Here is a 17668-nt window from a genome sequence, read left to right on the forward strand (position 1 = left end):
TATACTGTCATTACCACAGTGTTTAGCCCTAGTTTAGAAAACTGCGAGCAAAGCCAATACTCCAGCTATAAGAATCGAGCCCCCAGCCATAAAGGCGGCCGCAGCGTTTGGAGTACCGGAAGCGGTCGGCGCTGACGTAGTTGTTCCTGCGCCAGTGGTCTTAGCTCCGCTTACACCAGTGTTTGTGCCAGTCGGAGGAGTAGTGGAGGTGGATCGAGCAGAGGTAGTCGACTTGGAAGGCGTTATGGTGCCATTGAATACGGTAGGCATGATCTATTCACATGCATAACTTGTTTAACCTGTAAAACTTTGAAAATCCGAACCACATGGGAGGACACATACCCCATCAAGTAGATAAGCCACACCATTTCTTGCAATATCGTTGGTTGTCTTGGCCAAAACACCGTTAAAATAATAATCCCCATCCACAATGTTAACAGTGATAGAAGCACCCGCCAAGGAGGTTTCAATGACTTGGCCATCCTTCAAGTCTGGTGTATAATAGGCTTCCAATAGGGTGTGGAATTTGATTGCATCGATTAATTGGGCATCGGTCATATTCATTAGGACTGGGAGAGCCCTCTCGATTGCAGCATCAGATGGGGCAAAACAAGTGGCACCGGGGAAACTGTCAAGAGTATTCAAAAGGCCGAGACGCTTAATATATGTGACCAAACGTTCGGCGCCTTGGTGCTGAATTGTCTTCGAGCAGTTCGTCGGTAGGGTCAAGAATCTATTCTCCCCATTAATAGGAATCGTTAGTATAAATATTCAATTGAGACGATATCATGATCCCGATTGCCAATGAAAGAGAACTTTATAACGCACCCATCAACCACATGAATAAGGCCTTGATTAAATGTCACATCCTGTTTCACAATCTGCACAGCACCACCTTCAACACCACTCTTGATTTCAATCGCCGCCGCTTTCTTCTCTTCAGTAGCCTTCTGTGTCCCATATACAACTTGTCCACTGTTATTCGGTAGAAGCGCGTATTGTTCATCTTGCAACTTCGTCTCTACAACAGCGCCCCCTGGCGATGAGAATTGCGCACTACTGACGTTATTCAATAGTACATGATAACTTAGGAACGGAATAACCTTTTCGGCAGGAATATCAGCAGGTGACTTGATGTTGTTATTCACCATGAAAGATTGGATGGCCTGGTCGTTCGGGACAAGAATCGTGCGACTAGCATCGTCGGGGCCGACGGATTTTAGGAGGTCGGTGAAAGTATCATTGAGACTAGCGACTATGGCGGAGAATAATGAGAGCTCTGGCGTCTTTTGGACTACCTCGAGGAAACTTTGGGCGTTTATTGTAGAAACCGCTAACAAAGAAGCCGTAAACAAAGTTTTGGTGTGCATCTTGGGAGAATAGTGGAACCGGAAAGTATACACCGACCAAAAGTGAAATCGGATCGAAAGATTGGCGAAGGACGAAAGATTAAGTTCCCGAAATATTGTTCTACGGTAAATTGTCGAAGGCGGGAAGGCCTGTTTTTATAGAGGTCTGCAGTTAGGGCAGCCCACAGGCCCTCCTTATTTCGGTTCGTAGTTTCCACCAAAGACAAAACTAATCCAGTTATTTACCATTGCGCCGTACTGCATACCTCCCTATATTGAGCCACTTGTCCGAGAGAAAGGTGCAATCTGCTTTTTCGTCCCATGTCAATAATGGCAAAAGAACTATACCTATATCGCGCCGAAGACTATCAATCGCTGCCTGCAACGTGCCATTCGTACAAACATGCAAATGTGCCAATGCCCCAAAATTTGAGTTTCGTTTTTGCTCTGCATTCAACAATCTGATTATGCATTGCATTGGCCAGGTGGGAGTGCTCGAGCCGTCTTTTACTCGCTAGGAGGTGGCGACGGGGTGGAGCTGTAGGGCTGAACCAAGCCAATCGGCAACAAACATGGCAATTCCTTAGAGTGCCAGCAAACGGGGTGGAATTCTGGACGTGGATCTGGCGTGTTCAGCCGCTTTTTCTGACCTTGGCTACATGGCCGTTTTCGCGCGTTCGCCGACGTCAAAGGGATGTATTGCATCTGGCCCTTGTAATTGGGCTGAAACATATGATCGATAATATCTGGACTTATGATCAATATGTGGATGAAGTATATACTTATATAACCTAGGAATTAGGTGGCAGTTTAATTAACGTTCAAACCAGTTAACAGAGGTGTTTGTGATATATACCAGAAATGCGAATGCGAAATAACACAACCCTGTCCCTGTCAGATACCTCTTGTCTGTTTGAATTTGTGAACATTGCATGTCTCCACTTTCATCAATTACAATTGCAGTTGAAAGGCTAACTGTTTCTAACTTTAACCCTTTAAAGGGCCGGTAGCCGGTAGACATGTATAGAAGCATACCTATTTCAGTTTCAAGCATGTGAATTCGAATGTATAAGTAGTAGGTAGTTTTCAAGCACTTCGACGGGGTGATCCGGGTGTGTGAGTAGAATAAAATAGTATCTGAGCACTGGAAATACGGACCTAGATAGTCTCCAAGCAAAAGTTCCAATTTTTGTAGTGTCGGATCATGATCAAACCGCATTCGTGGAAGCTTAAGCTAGCCGGGCTGCGCTAGAGCCGTAGCCGCGGAGCTACAAGTTGGATTTTTGGTGTCGAGTAATTACATAAATATCGCTCGAGTTTGGCCTGTCTAAGCTTGATTCAGTAACATTGGTGTTTGAGGCAGAGGTGAATGTCCCCGGATTAATTGGTGTTAGAAGATTTAACAAGCATTGTAACAAGCATTGTAATGTTTTGGGACCGGTAAGCCAAGGCCCCGGTCATAATTTCAGTCCCCAATGGTTAAATACACTCCAAGGGCGGACAATTGGGTATTCTAGCACTCTAAAAATTCGATTTCTATCGATATCAAGGTTTATTGATACAGCTATCCTAGACCTCCAGTAAGAGTACATTCATAATATACAGCGCAAGGGCAAAGCAGAAACGAACAGGCAGATCTGAGAACAACAAACAGCAGAGCCACTAGGAACCAAACTCCTGGTTAGAACATGGGGAGGACATTAAACTATGCAAGAGGGATGTAGGAAATCCTCGACAACCTGAGGACTACCTGTCGCCTGAATTCAACTTTAGGCGACACAACGGATTTCCGGACTCCCGAGTTTTAGGTAGATTATTAACAAAGCGACGTAAGGGTCATCGAACCGACTGCAGAGCCGATAGAGGCAGCCGCGTTATCGTGGATGAGTAGGGTATTGTAGAGCTTAACGGGTAAATAATCTGCCTAAGACTGCGAGCGAATGTACTTGCCGACGACAGCACAATGGTCTCTTTCGAAGGGTTCTATAGACAAGGATGTTAATCATTTACCTGAACCAAGAAAAGATATTGTGGGCCACATACCTAGTGTCAATTGTTCTAGTGGTTTTATTCTCTCGGCTCTGAGTCTCTTGACCTCGTTTGCGAAGACAGCTTCGGGCGCAGCGGTACTGTCGATACAGCTGGCCTTGATAGAGACGACGACACCACCATTGTCCTTAAGGAACAGATGGGAGTTCAATCCGACAATTCTGGCCTGATCTGGCTGGGCAACATCGGCGAAGACGACATCGACCATTGATACCAGCATTCTGTACTTCATTGGATGGCGAGCATCCTCAATAATTGGAATAACGTTTGTTCTCTTCTTTGCCATATTGATGAGGTCACGTCCGGACCTGTGCGAGAACTCGACGGCATAGACGCAACCAGTGGGGCCGACAATATCGGCAACGTGAGAAACGGAGGTACCAGAAGCAGCACCAAGGTAAAGAACTTTCCCACCAGGTCTGATAAAGATTTCATCTAGACCACCGAGGATACCAGCAGCCAACTTTGATCTGAAAGGGTTCCAAACACGGTATTCGACCTTGGTTGGGACGCCAGTTTCGCCGTCGGCATTAGCCTCTACTGGGGCGTCGATGGAGATACGCTTCTCGCCGTAGACGGACTCTCCAGGGGCCAAGTTCTTAGTGACAAGGAGATCCTCCTTAGTGCTTCTAGCAACGAAGACGCCTGGATGACGTGGGTGAACTTCAATTGCGACTTTAGCACCACCTCTGGCGCCTCCACTCATACCTCCACGACCACCGCGAGGGGCACCACGTCCACCGCGGGGAGCACCTCGGCCACCACGAGGAGCTCCTCGACCGCCTGCACCACCTCTACCTCCTGGTAGATAGAATTGTAATTAGCTACCGAGTAAAAACATACCATGCGAAGACTTCGATGGTGAATGACCATCAACCGTTCACACGATAAATGAAGGATACAATGTTGCGAAAGCATACCTCTTCCACCTGAAGCACCACCACGGCCACCGCCGAATCCACCTCGACCACCGGCACCACCTCGACCACCGGCACCACCACGGCCGCCAAATCCACCTCGACCGCCGCCGCCGCCGCCACGACCTCCTCTAGGTGTGAACGCCATTTATTCGGTTTGTATGTGAAGAAAGATTATCGAAAAAGATTGCGTATTTGTCGTATCAGCATGCGATACAAGCTTTGTAGACACGCGCTCAAGTAAAGCAACGAGAAACTAAGTCTATCGTCACGAATTGGGGTTGAAAAAGTTGTGACGAAGAGAAAGATGGATGGATGGCTGGGAGGTCTAGTGTCTTCTACCGCGATGTTGAAACCAAAAATTTTCCAATGCTCTTTACTTTTTCTTTCTTGCCAAGCCCAATGCGGCTTAAAATCCAATACTAACCGCTTTGGGACTGGCGCGTTGTGAGGGTTAGAAGCCCTGACAACACTTTTTGATTGGACAAACGCCTCACCTTGGCTGCAATGTGTGTGCTCCCAATTTTTTCGCCTGTCGAAGAAGAAACAGCGCCAAACAGACGACATCGACAACTTCCATCCGACATACTTCGACTTTCATACCCCGGTCTTCTTTACGACATCACCCATCACCGACAAAATGGTCAGTCTTGCTGCTGCTCTCGATATGCTCGATGCTGGAATCTTGTCGACTGGCGTGCGTCCGAAGCTGCTCGATAGAACTGGCTCGTTCAACCGCCGTCGACATGATACCTCAACATCGAGATCTCGAAATTTCCGCGAATATACGAAGGGACAGCCATGCTGACGGCAATCTTTTTCGTCTTATAGGTCCGCTACGCCGCCGTTCCCCAAAACCCCACCAAGTCCGCCAAGTCGCGCGGTTCTTACCTCCGTGTCTCTTTCAAGAACACTCGTGAGACTGCTCAGGCTGTCAATGGCATGAAGCTCGCTCGTGCCCTTGTCTACCTTGAGAACGTCAGGGAGAAGAAGGAGTGTATCCCAATGAGAAGATTCAACGGCAGCACTGGTCGAACCGCTCAAGGTTAGTTATTTGAAATTTTGATGTTGTGTTTATTGGAAGGCTGGGGGGATTCGAGATTGGGGATAGAGGGGGGTAAAATAAGAATACGAATGCAATTACACAACATCAATCGGTCTGGGAAACTGGTAGTCTCATGCTCAAGAAACTGGCCTGTGGAGGAGTTTTCTATTCATTATTTTTGGAAATGGGATATAGAAGCTATTTGCTAGTTGCAACAATTTTTGGGGAATCTGGCTGACTGTAAAATTTGTCACTGTACAGCCAAGCAGTTCGGTGCCCCTCTCGGTCGCTGGCCAGAGAAGTCTGCCGAGTTCCTTCTCGGTCTCCTCAAGAACGCTGAGGCCAATGCCGAATCGAAAGGTCTTGACGGCGAGAAGCTCGTCATCTCCCACATTCAGGTCAACCAGGCCCCCAAGCAGCGCAGAAGGACATACAGAGCCCACGGAAGAGTACGTCGCCTCGTCTAATTGCTTGACAACTTCCAACATATTGGGCTAGTTGCTCTCTATAACTTGAGTGCTAATAATATCGTAGATCAATCCATACATGTCCAACCCTTGCCACATCGAAGTTGTCGTTTCCGAGGAAGATGAGTCCGTCGAGAAGACAAAGGAACAGGCCATCGTCAGACTTAACACCAGACAGCGCGGCAGATTAACCAACATCAAGCGACACGAGATCACCTCGTCGTAAACATGTTGATTTAACTTTTAGCATCTCTTTCCTGGGTGTTTTTCGTCCCTTGTGTTTTTAGGTTTTTTCCTCACACTTTTTTTTATATAATGTCATGGCTGCCGCTACCCACCTTTTTCTTTTCCTCAACCATCTCTTACACCACCTCAACCCGTTATACCTTAATCCACTCTGGCTCCCGTATTACCCTGGTTTGAGAGTGCTCAGCAGGGCTGGTCTTATGATCCTTCCAACCCGATTTCTGGAACGTCTTTGCGCTTTTATGGATTGCGACGGGGTGACTGATGGGTCATGTTGTATATTTTTCTTTGTTCTGGGGCTCGGGGTTATTCCGGACGTTTTTTCTGTAAGGCAAAGATGCTATAGAATGAGGGAATCCGAATATGATACAATCATCCAAGCAACCATTACGTTTTTCGAGATGTAGCGCAGCACTACACCCAGTAGGTATTATCTTCATGTTAAATAGGAGTTTAAAAGTATGGAGATGATTCACGATTCACGACCTCACTCCTCAAAAAAAGTTCACATATACCATCCGCAGTTTGCCTCTTGCGCAGCCCATCCCTTCGATTCGTAGCTTTGAAGAAACCTGGGGTGCATTGATTAGTCTTGCATTGTGTCGAGATGACCGATGAATTCGCCCTTTATAGCTTTAAAGCCCAATTTTGTAGAACATACACCGCCACATTTGTTACACAGATCGCCACAACCTTACTCGATCTCCACAACATGCAACATGCAACACCTCCAATGTAATGCAACCTCCAACCTCTGACAATGGCATACTCTTCAATTTCCACACTTCCTAATCGTGAATTGCAAATTCCAAACTCCCCCTAGATTATATATGACTCCAACCCCCCATATTTCAGTACATTTGCTCCCGGTATTACGGTCCGCTCTCAAAGCTCTCCTAGATACCCATGTATCCCGGTAAATTACCCCATCCAGTAAACATCTAGAAACTTCAGCCTGTCACCAATTTATCCGATCCCCCAACCTCCATCACGGAATTCGCGAATCAATATATTCGCTGCAAGCTAACACGTTCCTTCTTGCATAATTGCGTTCGTGGGTTTTCTCTTTTCCGAGAAACCCCTCTTTTATCATGGTTATGAGTAATAAATCTCCTCGCTATATGATGCGAGATCTCGAGTCTATTACACGATGCATACCCATACCCGCTTTTGTCGAGTCAACCCGGGATTCATTTATAGCCTATGATACTGTACATATCAGAAATCTAGAGGTAAAAGCCCTAGTCCAATGGCACTTGTAACGCTACCCCGGGTTTTATTAAGGAACAGTTGAGGGATTATAAAAGGAGATACAAAAGATCCACTTCTCGTTCCAAGGTGTTCTTCGATCTTTCTTCCCCTTTTCTTGGTGTCTTCTGTTGGAAAAGCTTATCTGGACCGTAATCTTTTTTCGATTTGGCAAATTAATTACCGTTGGTATCGATAAACAAAAACTTCAAGATGGTGTCTATCATCGCAGCAGTTATTTTCGCGGCGGTTGCGCAGGCCGTTCCGACGACTAAGACGACGACGACAATTGGCGCGAACCCAATCGTCTTTGACGGTAGAATTCCACCATTGTTCAGAGCCGCCAAGTTCGATAGCTATGCTACAAGTCCATATAATGCGGAATATGTCTTGGGACGTAAGTAATAAATATCTTTGTATCAGTCAATATTGTATACATGTAATGTTCCCAGCCAGGAATCGTGCTAACACCTATTTCGATTATATAGAGGAACCATGGTCGAAAGTTATCCAATTCCCAAATATCCCCGATTCTCTCGTAAGGAAATCCACAAGACACCTTGCCCAATATTTCAGATATGGTAGTAAAATAGATATCTAACATTGTCAAATAGTTCGACGTCCCCCTCAACGGAAAGTCGTTGATCGTAAAGATCAAGTGCGTAAACTATACTTTAGATGACTAGAGCTCTCGATCTCGAGCTCATCGGTTTCGGTAACCGTACTAATACTTGGAGTAGTAACAAGTCCATCTTCGCTCCAGGCGGTCCACAGAATGCGCAAACTGGATTCCGCCGTTCCGAGCTCCTTCCCGGGGTGAACAGTGGTAACGATGCCACCAACAATGGAGTTACAGCCCACCACTTCTCCATCAGAACCGATCCTACCAGACCATTGAACTACACCCACGAGTACCAACCAGTCTTCATTGAGACACAGGACTATTCCTCCCATGTTGTAAGTACTTTCAGTATCTATGGTCTTAATGCACAGCAAAATCTCTGGTATGCGCATCGATGCGTAATGGTAGCTAATATATCAATCTAGTGGCAATTAAAAACTGGTACCCCATTCGCAGAGTCATGGCCACTCGCTGACGCCAAAACACTCCGCCTCTACTCCTCTTCCACCTCTTCTGCACCATCTGAGCTCCTCAATGTCCCATTCACCGAAGATGAATGGCACAACTTCGCCATCGAAAGCGACTGGGATAACAATCTGATCACAGTGTATTACAGCACTGGACTTTCCCCACTTGCGAAGGTTGTAGGTCCGGTTGGCAATGATGCCAGCGGAAAGGGGCAGTTCCACATCGGGTTATTGAAGTTGCCAACTGGCCCAGCAGGTATCAACGTTGTTAAGGAGGGATATCAGAGCAAGAGACCAAATGAAGGCTTGACTTACGGTGGTATTTTCATTGAGGATACCAGCGCGGGCAGTGTTACCTTGGAGCCAATCAGTGCTTAAGCGTATTTCAGAGTGAAGGGTGTTCTGTATGTATATATAGGAGATAGATACCCATAGCTTGTATACTATTATTTTGGGGGTTCCCAATGCATTAATTCTACTTTCTCCAACCAACTATAGAAATCAAGTGAAAAATTCATAGGCGCATAAAAATACACTTCTATCAAAACACCGGCTTTTCGACAGCTAGGCGCGGCGCTAGCATTGAACCCTTACAAAGAAGACAAAGAAAACTCAATCAAACGATACCTAACTACGGCCCTAGATTAGGTGCCTCCTCAGCCTTCCATTCCCCAGCCGCCGACCCCCCTCCCACAGCGCCAGGTATAGTCTCGCCAGCACTCATTGATACCCCGCCATACTTCTCCGTCTCGCCCATACCTGCCCAATACAGGATTCCGATACAAAACAAATGCAAGAATAAGCAATAGCCTGCAAACAGGTTTCTTGTAATTCTATTTTTCATTACCATGCGAGTAAGGCTAAACATCAACCGTTCGAGAACCCCCATGCGGTGGTATGCTCTTACAGATTCCCGCGTCCTGAATGCCTCGAAGGGTGAGAGGTTCGCTTCGTATGCGGCGCGATATCTGTCAAGTGACAATCCGGAACTTGTAGTCGGGTTATTATGTACGCCAACAGCGCCTGTTCGACCATTTGAACCCCCAGGACGGCCATATGATGATACATAACGAGTCTTCTCGTACAACTGAAGGTTATCCTTTTGGAGACTAGCAATCTCCTGGCGGAGAGACGTCACTGTTTCTTGCGTCCGTGAGAGCTCGTCTTCGAGTTGGGAGCTGCGGGCTTTGTAACGGTCTCGTTGGGCAGTGAGCATGGGAAGGATACCAGATGATGGCTCGGCGTTTGCGGCGCGGAGTTGATCGAAACTCGGTTGGCCGGTTCTCCCAGATATAATGGAACTAGTAGGGGAGACGCGACCTCCGCCGCGTGGTCCAAAATGACCCGCTTGTGAAGCGGGGTAGCGGGATGTGTATGTCCCTGCTACCGACATGGCAGGGTTGGCATACGTTGTCTGGGATTGAGCTTTTTGGAGATCGTCTTCGAGTTGGTTATTCAGGTTTCGCGATTCAGCAAGGTCTTTGGAGGTCGAGTCAAGCTGCCTTTGGAGATCGGAGAGACGACTGCTAAGATCCTGGTGGGACACTCGAAGAACGGTGAGCTCATTGCCTAATTTCTTATTCCGGGCTAAGAGTAACTGTTCGAGGCTCTCTTTTTTGTTTTGGCCAGCTACATCGACTTCGTCCGCGTGACCATCTTCGTCGTCATCACCAGTGGAAAATTCAATTGTCTTGAGAACCTCGAGCTCTCGTTTGATCTCGTCGTAATCGCTCCAAGCCTTAACCTTGTCCTTTAGTACGGTGCGTTCTTTTTTTATCATATCGACTTCGCGCTCGAGTTGCCTTTCCTTCTTCTCGTAGTCCCTGAATTTATCCTCATTCTCTGACTTTAGGTTATCCATTTTCTTCAGGAGATTTGAGTTGACACTCTCCAATCTTTGAATTTCCTCATCAAGTTCATCTTGTTCCTTTTGAGATTTTCCACCTGCGCTGTTCTGGGTTGAAAGAGCCTGTGCTAATTGTGCCCTCAACTGTTCATTCCGGTGCTCCATCTCAGTCAACCGCATGGTAGTTCGTTCAAGGTCACTGCTGACAATCTCGAGCTCGGCCAAGCTAGCTCCACCGACATCATCATCATTACCTTCCGCAACCTTGCCCATCCGCAAGCTGGCCTCATAGCTTGCTTTCTGCTCCTTGATTACTCGTTCCTGGTGCTCAATTTTCTCAAGCAAGCTGCGCTCCTTTGCCTCCCAGTTGGCTGTCCTCTCTTCTAGGACTGCCTGAAACCCCTCTTCTGCTTTTTCTAGAGCTCTATTTCCTTCATTATCTTTTCTTGAAGCTTCCCTCTTTAGATCATCTATTCGTGTCTCGAGGTTTTGATTCTGTGATGTAAGACGCGAGACCGTCGTACGTAACGAATTATTCTCGGAAGTAAGCCGTGAGACGTCTTCCGATTGGACAAGGGAATCAATTGTCGCCTCCAGCAGTGGATATGGGTCGGGCGCTTCAGAGAGATGATTGTACACGTTCAAGAATAGAGACTCGGTAGACTTTCGGTGATTGGATATGTGATCGATAAACTGCTGATACGCTGTATCAATGTCAGCTAGACGCTTTATGTATCACTCCATCTGATATCATAAATTACCCTTTAGCAATCCCTTATACTCTGCAAGCTTGTCAGCATCGCTGAGTTTACGGAAGTCCTTCGTTTTCTGCGCGACTTCTTTCCGTTCCACCAAGTCGTCCCGTTGATTCGTAATTATCTCACTAGCTTCCGAGTCGAGCTGCTTTTGGAGTGATGATAAATCGATGCCTGCCTCATAGTCAGCATAAAGTAGCACGGCAAGCGTCGCGCTATGGTTGATAGGACATACTCCTCCAAACCGCAATCGCCTTCTGGAAGGCGTTTTCAGCATCCCCTGCGCCTGCAGCATCGAGAGAGGATCGGGCCTTATCCGAAGCTCCTCCGTCCTGGCTACTCCTAGGAGTTCCGTTCGGTGACCCTGATTGCGACATGGCGACGAGTTATAATTCTAGTAACTCCGTAGCACCCCTTCGCTTTCCTACTCCTTTTACTACCCGAACTGTCAAATAATAAGGCCTTATAGGTACGCCCGAAACCCCATAAACCTGTGTATCCTTCAGAGACCGCAGTCGCTCGCTGCCTCGTGCAGCGATGGATTCGTTAATGTGGTGTTTCGGAGGGGCTGGGTGTTGGGACTGTGGCCGCTGGGCAGCTCATCGACGGACTTGTCGGAAGTTGGGGTTGAAAAGGCCATGGTAAATATGGCAGCTACTAACGAAACACAACAACTTGAACCTTCCAACTGCCTCCACGCGTACACGGACCCGGACCCGGAACCTGGAAAACCGACCTCTCAACCAACGGCGGATATCGTCGCATGAAATCTAAGAAATACCGGTCGCATATACCCGAATATTGCTAGAAGCAGCATGATAAGAGCGTAAACTCTCCGACCGGCCGATAGCGAGGGACATGATGTTATGGAGACCGCTGCGCTTCCACCAAGAGCTTCGTCCCTTGTAGCAGGCGATGTGGGCGCCAATGAACGAGCTGCGCCGTATATACTGCAAAAGCTTGTAGACGACCTGCCACTGGATACTGGGGAGCAGCAGAATGTTCAAGTCAATTGTGTCGATATCTGGGGGGATCATCTGTATGTGGGGACATCGGCTGGAGAGATATTACACTTTATGAAAATTCCGGCTGTAGGTTCATGGCGATGCTACTTAGATCTTAGATATCTGACTTAGGACATTACTGACATTGTTTTTAGGAGCCTGGAGAGCAATCCCAGTACATATTTGCATTTAGATTACCCCTCTCACCCCCGCCTGCAAACTTAGAGAACCCGCCCGGAGTTCAGAAAATCTTATTGCTTGGGCCGGTTGAACGAGCGGCTGTTATATGTAATAATCAGCTATCTTTCTACACGCTCCCAGAACTATCGCCAGTTGCGACAAAGTTAAAGGAGGTCTCATGGGTTACAGTAGACGAGAACGATCTCGCCCTCAGAGGACTCCTAGCAGAAGGCGAGGCTGAAATTAGAGATCCTCGGGGTGTGGTAGTCTTTGTAGGGCAGAGGCGGATGATTAGATTACTTCGAGTTGGAGCTGAGGTGCGGCTCATAAGGGTAAGTTAACTGCATGGGCGATAAAGTATCACTATTCCCACCTAACCTCACGATGACATAGGATGTTCCGTTCCCTCAGTCTTTAGAATGTTCGCTACGACAGCATCGTGCATGCCTTGCGAACAATCAAAGCTATGCGCTTGTCGATATCAATGATAACAAAATGATTCCCCTCCCGCCAATAAGGCAAACAACATCTCCCATCGACGCAGAGCCTATGCGATCTATATCTCCCAATCCTCCGACTGGCTCCCTGCGAATGAAATCTGGGGGTTCCATGAGAAGCCATTCCCGAACTGGGAGCCTGACTCCAGCTGGTGCGGCTGAAAGGAGGCCTTCTGCGGACCTTCACGGCCATAGTCCCGTGCCATCTGATACAGGCTCGAGGGCTGGATCGCCTGCCCCGAGAGCATCACAAGAAGAAGCACGATCGAGAGCGGGGACCCCTCAACCGACAGTGCAAAACCCACCGCCCACTCCAAAACCAACTCTAAGTCCTAATATAGCCTCTCCAAGCCCGAACGAGTTTCTAGTGACTACCGGAACAGAACTGAACGAGGCAGCTGTTGGATTGTTTTTCGATATCAATGGCGAACCTGTCCTTCGTGGTACATTAGAATTCACCAGGTACCCTAACAAGATTTTGATAGACCAATCATGGGTAGTTGCGATTGTAGGGGGTGAGCATCCAGTGGAATGCCATCGACTGGAAGAGGCCGCAGCGCCGTCTGGTGGCGTGTATGGGCCTATAAAGCAGGTCCTACCACTTCCAACAGAGAGCCCGAGCGAGTTTGAGGCTTCATCAGTCGGGGTGTCCCGAACGGTCGGTGTAGAAGTCGGTGGTATCCCGAGAGTCGCCCGTCTCCTCAAGTTAGTCAAGTTGAACATCGTTGAGAAACAGCCCTCGAGAAGGAAGAGATCGGCCATTCCGATCGAGCCTCTTTCGACGATAACCAAACTGCCTGGTCCAGAAGAAGACACTGCGGAAGATTTCGACGAGGCAGAAGTATCCGGGAAAGTTGAAGAAACACCGAAAGACTCAGACCCTCAACCTCCTTCTACTTCTGAGGACGCCGCTGGCGAAACATCCGATTACCTGTCCTCAGATGAGGCCACAGCGGACGAAGCTGATCGAAAGCGCAATGCAGAAGAAGAAACTATTGCTACCCGTATAAGTACTACGTCCTCTCACCTCGTCCTTACAATAGGAAACAAGATTTACTCAATGCTTGAGACGCCAATGGTTCTCCTTATGGATTCACAATTACCGCAATCAATTGATGCAGCCTCAACACGAGATGTCCCTGTAATTCTAAGGTGTTTGGCAGCTGTCCATAGCATGGAACCAACGACTGAGGCAAGATTCCATGAGCTGGGATTTATAAGACAAAAGCTAGGGCTTCTACTATTAGGAATCTGTTTAATGTCTGCGAGTAGCGTGTCCGAGGATACTCTTTCTCAAACAGATGAAGCACTTCGGCAGGGTGGTGTCGATCCCCGACTCGTTGTAGCCCTCTTTGGGCCATCTTTCCGGAGGGATATCGTCATCGACAAGAAGAGCAACGGTTTGTGGGTTTACGGCGGTATCCAAGATCTCCTACGTTCACTATTATACGATAAGAGGAACACCTCAATAACGGATCGAGGGACGCTTCATTTCTTAAGTCGATATCTTAAGGATTGGAGGAAAAAGAAAGGCTTGGAGAGTGTACAGGACAAGGAGCAAGTTTTCGCAACCATCGACGCGGCGTATCTACGGGTACTATTGATTCTCGACCAGACGACTTTAAAGCCTACGCCTGCGTTGGAAGGTATCGAGAGGGCCATCCGTCAAGATCTATATGGACTAGTAGATTCTGGTGTCGACGATATCCCTAAAGCAATCACTATTCTCGAGGAGTTCGGGCGCCTCTTTGTTCTCAGTAGGCTGTACGCAAAACAGAAGCAATACCGAGACGTCCTTGCAACGTGGCGACGAATTTTAGCTAAGGGAGACGGGACGGAGAACGGAGAGTTCCCCGATGGCGAACTAATTGTCAAAGACTACCTGAAGAGGATCAAGGACCCGGTGCTGGTCGAGGAGTACGGTGGATGGCTTGCGAGGAGGAATCCCAAACTTGGTGTGCAGTTCTTCACAGACGAGACGAACAAAGTACAATTCTCGCCCGAAACTGTCTTAAGAATACTAAAGGCAGACGCACCATACGCAGTAAAGGATTACTTGGAGTACCTTGTGGTACAAAAAAAGGCAAGACATATTTCCTCATCTCAATAAGGACGATAGACTAACGAAAAATTAGAATATTGCATATGCTAACGATTTCATTTCCCTTTTCCTTGACCAAATGATCGCGGACCTGGAGAACAATCCGAACTTGAAGGAGGATGTGCACCTGACGACAGAATTTTATCGGGCTCTACATCCTCCGAAGCCTACATACAGCGAATTTCTAAATGACAATGCGAGAGGGGAAGAGTGGTGGCGGAACAGAGCTGTATTATTGGATTTTTTGAGTGGTCCAACCCCCTACAATGTTGCAGAAGTCGCAGCCAAGGTGGAACCGTGGAAAGAGGTGCTTATTGCGGAGATGGTCATATTTTACAGCAAGGAACAGAACCACGAGGAGGTCCTCAAGATGCTGTGTCATTCGCTGAAGGATTTTGATACCGCCATCAACTATTGCTTGTACGGAGCGCTGTCTATGTTTCAACGGTCCAGATCAGGCTCGATCCAACCATTACCACGGGACGAACAGAGCAGAATGCTGAATATACTGCTGGTGGAGTTCCTAAATATTAGTGACTATGAAGCTCGGCTAGAACAGACAAGTTCACTCCTAGACCGTTTTGGAGGCTGGCTGGACGTCCAACATGTGAGCACTTTCCCCCAGAGCTTATACTGAAACTGACAAACCAGTGGGTTCTTAATGGGCTGACCAATATCTTATAAAGGTGCTTAACGTAATCCCTGACAATTGGTCGGTTCAAATTTTGTCTGGGTTTCTTATCAGTGCTTTACGTGATCTTGTTCGGGTCAAAAACGAGAAAAAAGTTGAACTTGCGTTGCTAAAGACGTTGAATGTCAAGGTATGTGGTTGGAGCCATGGTTCGCCCCCACCAAGGGTGGAGACCACTCAATGTCGGTGCATATCCGGCGTTTTGTGTGACACATCCCAAGAAGCGGCAGGTCACTGATCCAATTTCAATTGTGGATAACCTAGGTTAATGGCGAGTTTATCGACAAATGTGAGGAAATAGGGCCGAGGATAGAGTCCGCAGAGGCGGGGACATCATCAGCTCCTGAGGAGCCATGAGCAGGCAGATACAATGAAATCTACGAAACAGCTACATCGTCAGCAGTCGTGGCTATGTCCTAGTAGCTGCTGATGCAACGGCAAGATCATGAGTTTTTTTTTTTTTTTCAGGATCTGCTTCGTATGCACTATCATCTTGGCGTAGCTTCGGGTGGATGACGATATCCGAATATTTAGTGATGGTGTTTTGAATGAAGGAGGAAAATTCTTGTTGATGAATTTGGGCAGGATAACCAGGCTTATGAAATCAAAATGGGGAATGAGGCTGTTTCGCAGCAGGGAAAATCTCCCGACGAGCCGACGGGAGCGTATCCCATTTTGGGAGCCTCATAGTAGCAAACCAGAATTCATCATGGGATCTCGAGCACGCACGAACCACCTCTCATCTCGCCTGTGACATGGTGGCGTAGATCCGATCACTCCGATCTTATCTTGACGTTTCTCTAGAATCTCGGTCCGGTCAACTTCAATCATTCTTAGAATCCCGCTCTGAATGTCGAATATCGTCTGATAGTCGATTGATAACAACATCATGAATACACTTGAGACCATTCCGCTGATGCGAGCCGCGAATAATATGGAATAATCGTCGTAACCCCGCCGGCCACGTACTTAGATCCTGTTTATGTATGTCAGAAGAAGCGCACCTGCCTGGTCCTTGAAAAAGAACATTCTATGATTTGTGGGACTGTTTCTGATATATTGGAAGATATGGCCGGATTCCCAAGAATCAGGACGCGCACTGAGATCGAAAGTGGGTCCCGAATTTAAGAAGTGGTCTGACCGCTTGCACTGGCGTTTCGAAACATATCTGGGCCAGCGTGGGTCAACCACATCAACACGAGCGAAGGCGTCAACACCGATTAATATGAAACTCGAGGGTCCTTTAATAGCAAAAATGAGATCTCGGAAAAGAGCCAAAGAACAGAAATATTTGGCACGTTTATCAGGCCATACCGCCACAGGGCCAGGCCTCTCGATTATACCTTCCGTTTCTCAAATGCTATTATACGGCCAAGTCTCGTATCAATAGCCAAGCCCGAACCCCCCGAGATCCCAAGACAAAGGTTTTTCCGTGTTATCACGCAGGAAGATCCGGCCAATGCTCCTTTGGGCAATTTCAGTGCCGTTGGTGGCGATACACAGTATATCTTAAACCATGTGAAAAGCAAACTTTGATTTCAGGAGTGTTTGGCAAGACGATATCGATTTCGGTGTCGAGCGACGAGACGGCCCTTTTTTTTTTTTTTTGAGACTTTTGGATAGCTAACCGATGGAGCAGTTGTATTTGAAAATAAACTTAAACAAATCTAAGAGTATTTTCGGGTACTTTCTGTTGGTATAATATACTCAAGTCGCCTGTTGATGGAACCAACAATTTGCGAGCGGCTTCGCCCGGGTACGATAACATTGTGCAATTTTTGGGACATCTTTAAAATAGAATTCGAAAATACTACGCTGCTTTCTGTCAAAATACGTCTACGAACCAGCGGCTGCCCGCATTTGGTGACGGTTCGTTTCAGATTGCATGCGCCGCAATATAAAGGGAAGGCGTGGAGGACCAAAGATCTTGGATCCCTGTTTGTCTCTGTCTCGGAGCTGCAGGTACCAGAGCGCCAGGCCAATCGACGGCGTGTCTCGAAGTCACTTTTTTGGTGCTGTAGCGGTGCACCCGAAGTGATTGGATGAAAAAAAAATGCTGACTCCACCAGGGTTACGGGCACACGAATCTTGCCCCTGCGTCGACAATGGTCTGCCCTCGCCCAAGATCCTCCCAAGAGCTTAGCCATACTGAAGTTTCTCCTTTCACCGTACCTCATCTCACCA

At 47.5% G+C, this 17668-nt stretch overlaps 6 protein-coding genes across 6 annotated transcripts; 3 read left to right on the forward strand and 3 right to left on the reverse strand.

The window, feature by feature from the left end:
• Positions 1–33: 33 nt before the first annotated feature.
• AOL_s00097g409 (uncharacterized protein) lies at positions 34–1370 on the reverse strand (the record flags this gene model as incomplete). Its single annotated transcript, XM_011126242.1, has 3 exons — positions 34–273; positions 343–733; positions 829–1370. The coding sequence occupies 3 exons, from the start codon at positions 1368–1370 to the stop codon at positions 34–36; spliced, it is 1173 nt and encodes a 390-aa protein (XP_011124544.1).
• Positions 1371–3273: 1903 nt separating this feature from the next.
• AOL_s00097g410 (uncharacterized protein) lies at positions 3274–4463 on the reverse strand (the record flags this gene model as incomplete). Its single annotated transcript, XM_011126243.1, has 4 exons — positions 3274–3332; positions 3393–4151; positions 4188–4199; positions 4319–4463. The coding sequence occupies 4 exons, from the start codon at positions 4461–4463 to the stop codon at positions 3274–3276; spliced, it is 975 nt and encodes a 324-aa protein (XP_011124545.1).
• A 492-nt stretch (positions 4464–4955) lies between these two features.
• Positions 4956–6053, forward strand: AOL_s00097g411 (uncharacterized protein; the record flags this gene model as incomplete). The annotated part of the gene is made up of 4 exons (XM_011126244.1): positions 4956–5012; positions 5147–5360; positions 5622–5809; positions 5895–6053. 4 exons carry the CDS (start codon positions 4956–4958, stop codon positions 6051–6053), a joined length of 618 nt encoding a protein of 205 aa, XP_011124546.1.
• Positions 6054–7534: 1481 nt separating this feature from the next.
• On the forward strand, positions 7535–8788 carry AOL_s00097g412 (uncharacterized protein; the record flags this gene model as incomplete). Its single annotated transcript, XM_011126245.1, has 5 exons — positions 7535–7718; positions 7810–7859; positions 7936–7979; positions 8062–8278; positions 8369–8788. The coding sequence occupies 5 exons, from the start codon at positions 7535–7537 to the stop codon at positions 8786–8788; spliced, it is 915 nt and encodes a 304-aa protein (XP_011124547.1).
• A 253-nt stretch (positions 8789–9041) lies between these two features.
• On the reverse strand, positions 9042–11388 carry AOL_s00097g413 (uncharacterized protein; the record flags this gene model as incomplete). The annotated part of the gene is made up of 3 exons (XM_011126246.1): positions 9042–10960; positions 11018–11185; positions 11247–11388. The coding sequence occupies 3 exons, from the start codon at positions 11386–11388 to the stop codon at positions 9042–9044; spliced, it is 2229 nt and encodes a 742-aa protein (XP_011124548.1).
• Positions 11389–11877: 489 nt separating this feature from the next.
• Positions 11878–15841, forward strand: AOL_s00097g414 (uncharacterized protein; the record flags this gene model as incomplete). Its single annotated transcript, XM_011126247.1, has 6 exons — positions 11878–12102; positions 12171–12527; positions 12589–14763; positions 14828–15400; positions 15480–15614; positions 15749–15841. 6 exons carry the CDS (start codon positions 11878–11880, stop codon positions 15839–15841), a joined length of 3558 nt encoding a protein of 1185 aa, XP_011124549.1.
• Positions 15842–17668: the final 1827 nt, after the last annotated feature.

Source organism: Orbilia oligospora, assembly GCF_000225545.1.
Source record: "Orbilia oligospora ATCC 24927 unplaced genomic scaffold scaffold00097, whole genome shotgun sequence".
Taxonomy (NCBI): Eukaryota; Fungi; Ascomycota; class Orbiliomycetes; order Orbiliales; family Orbiliaceae; genus Orbilia; species Orbilia oligospora.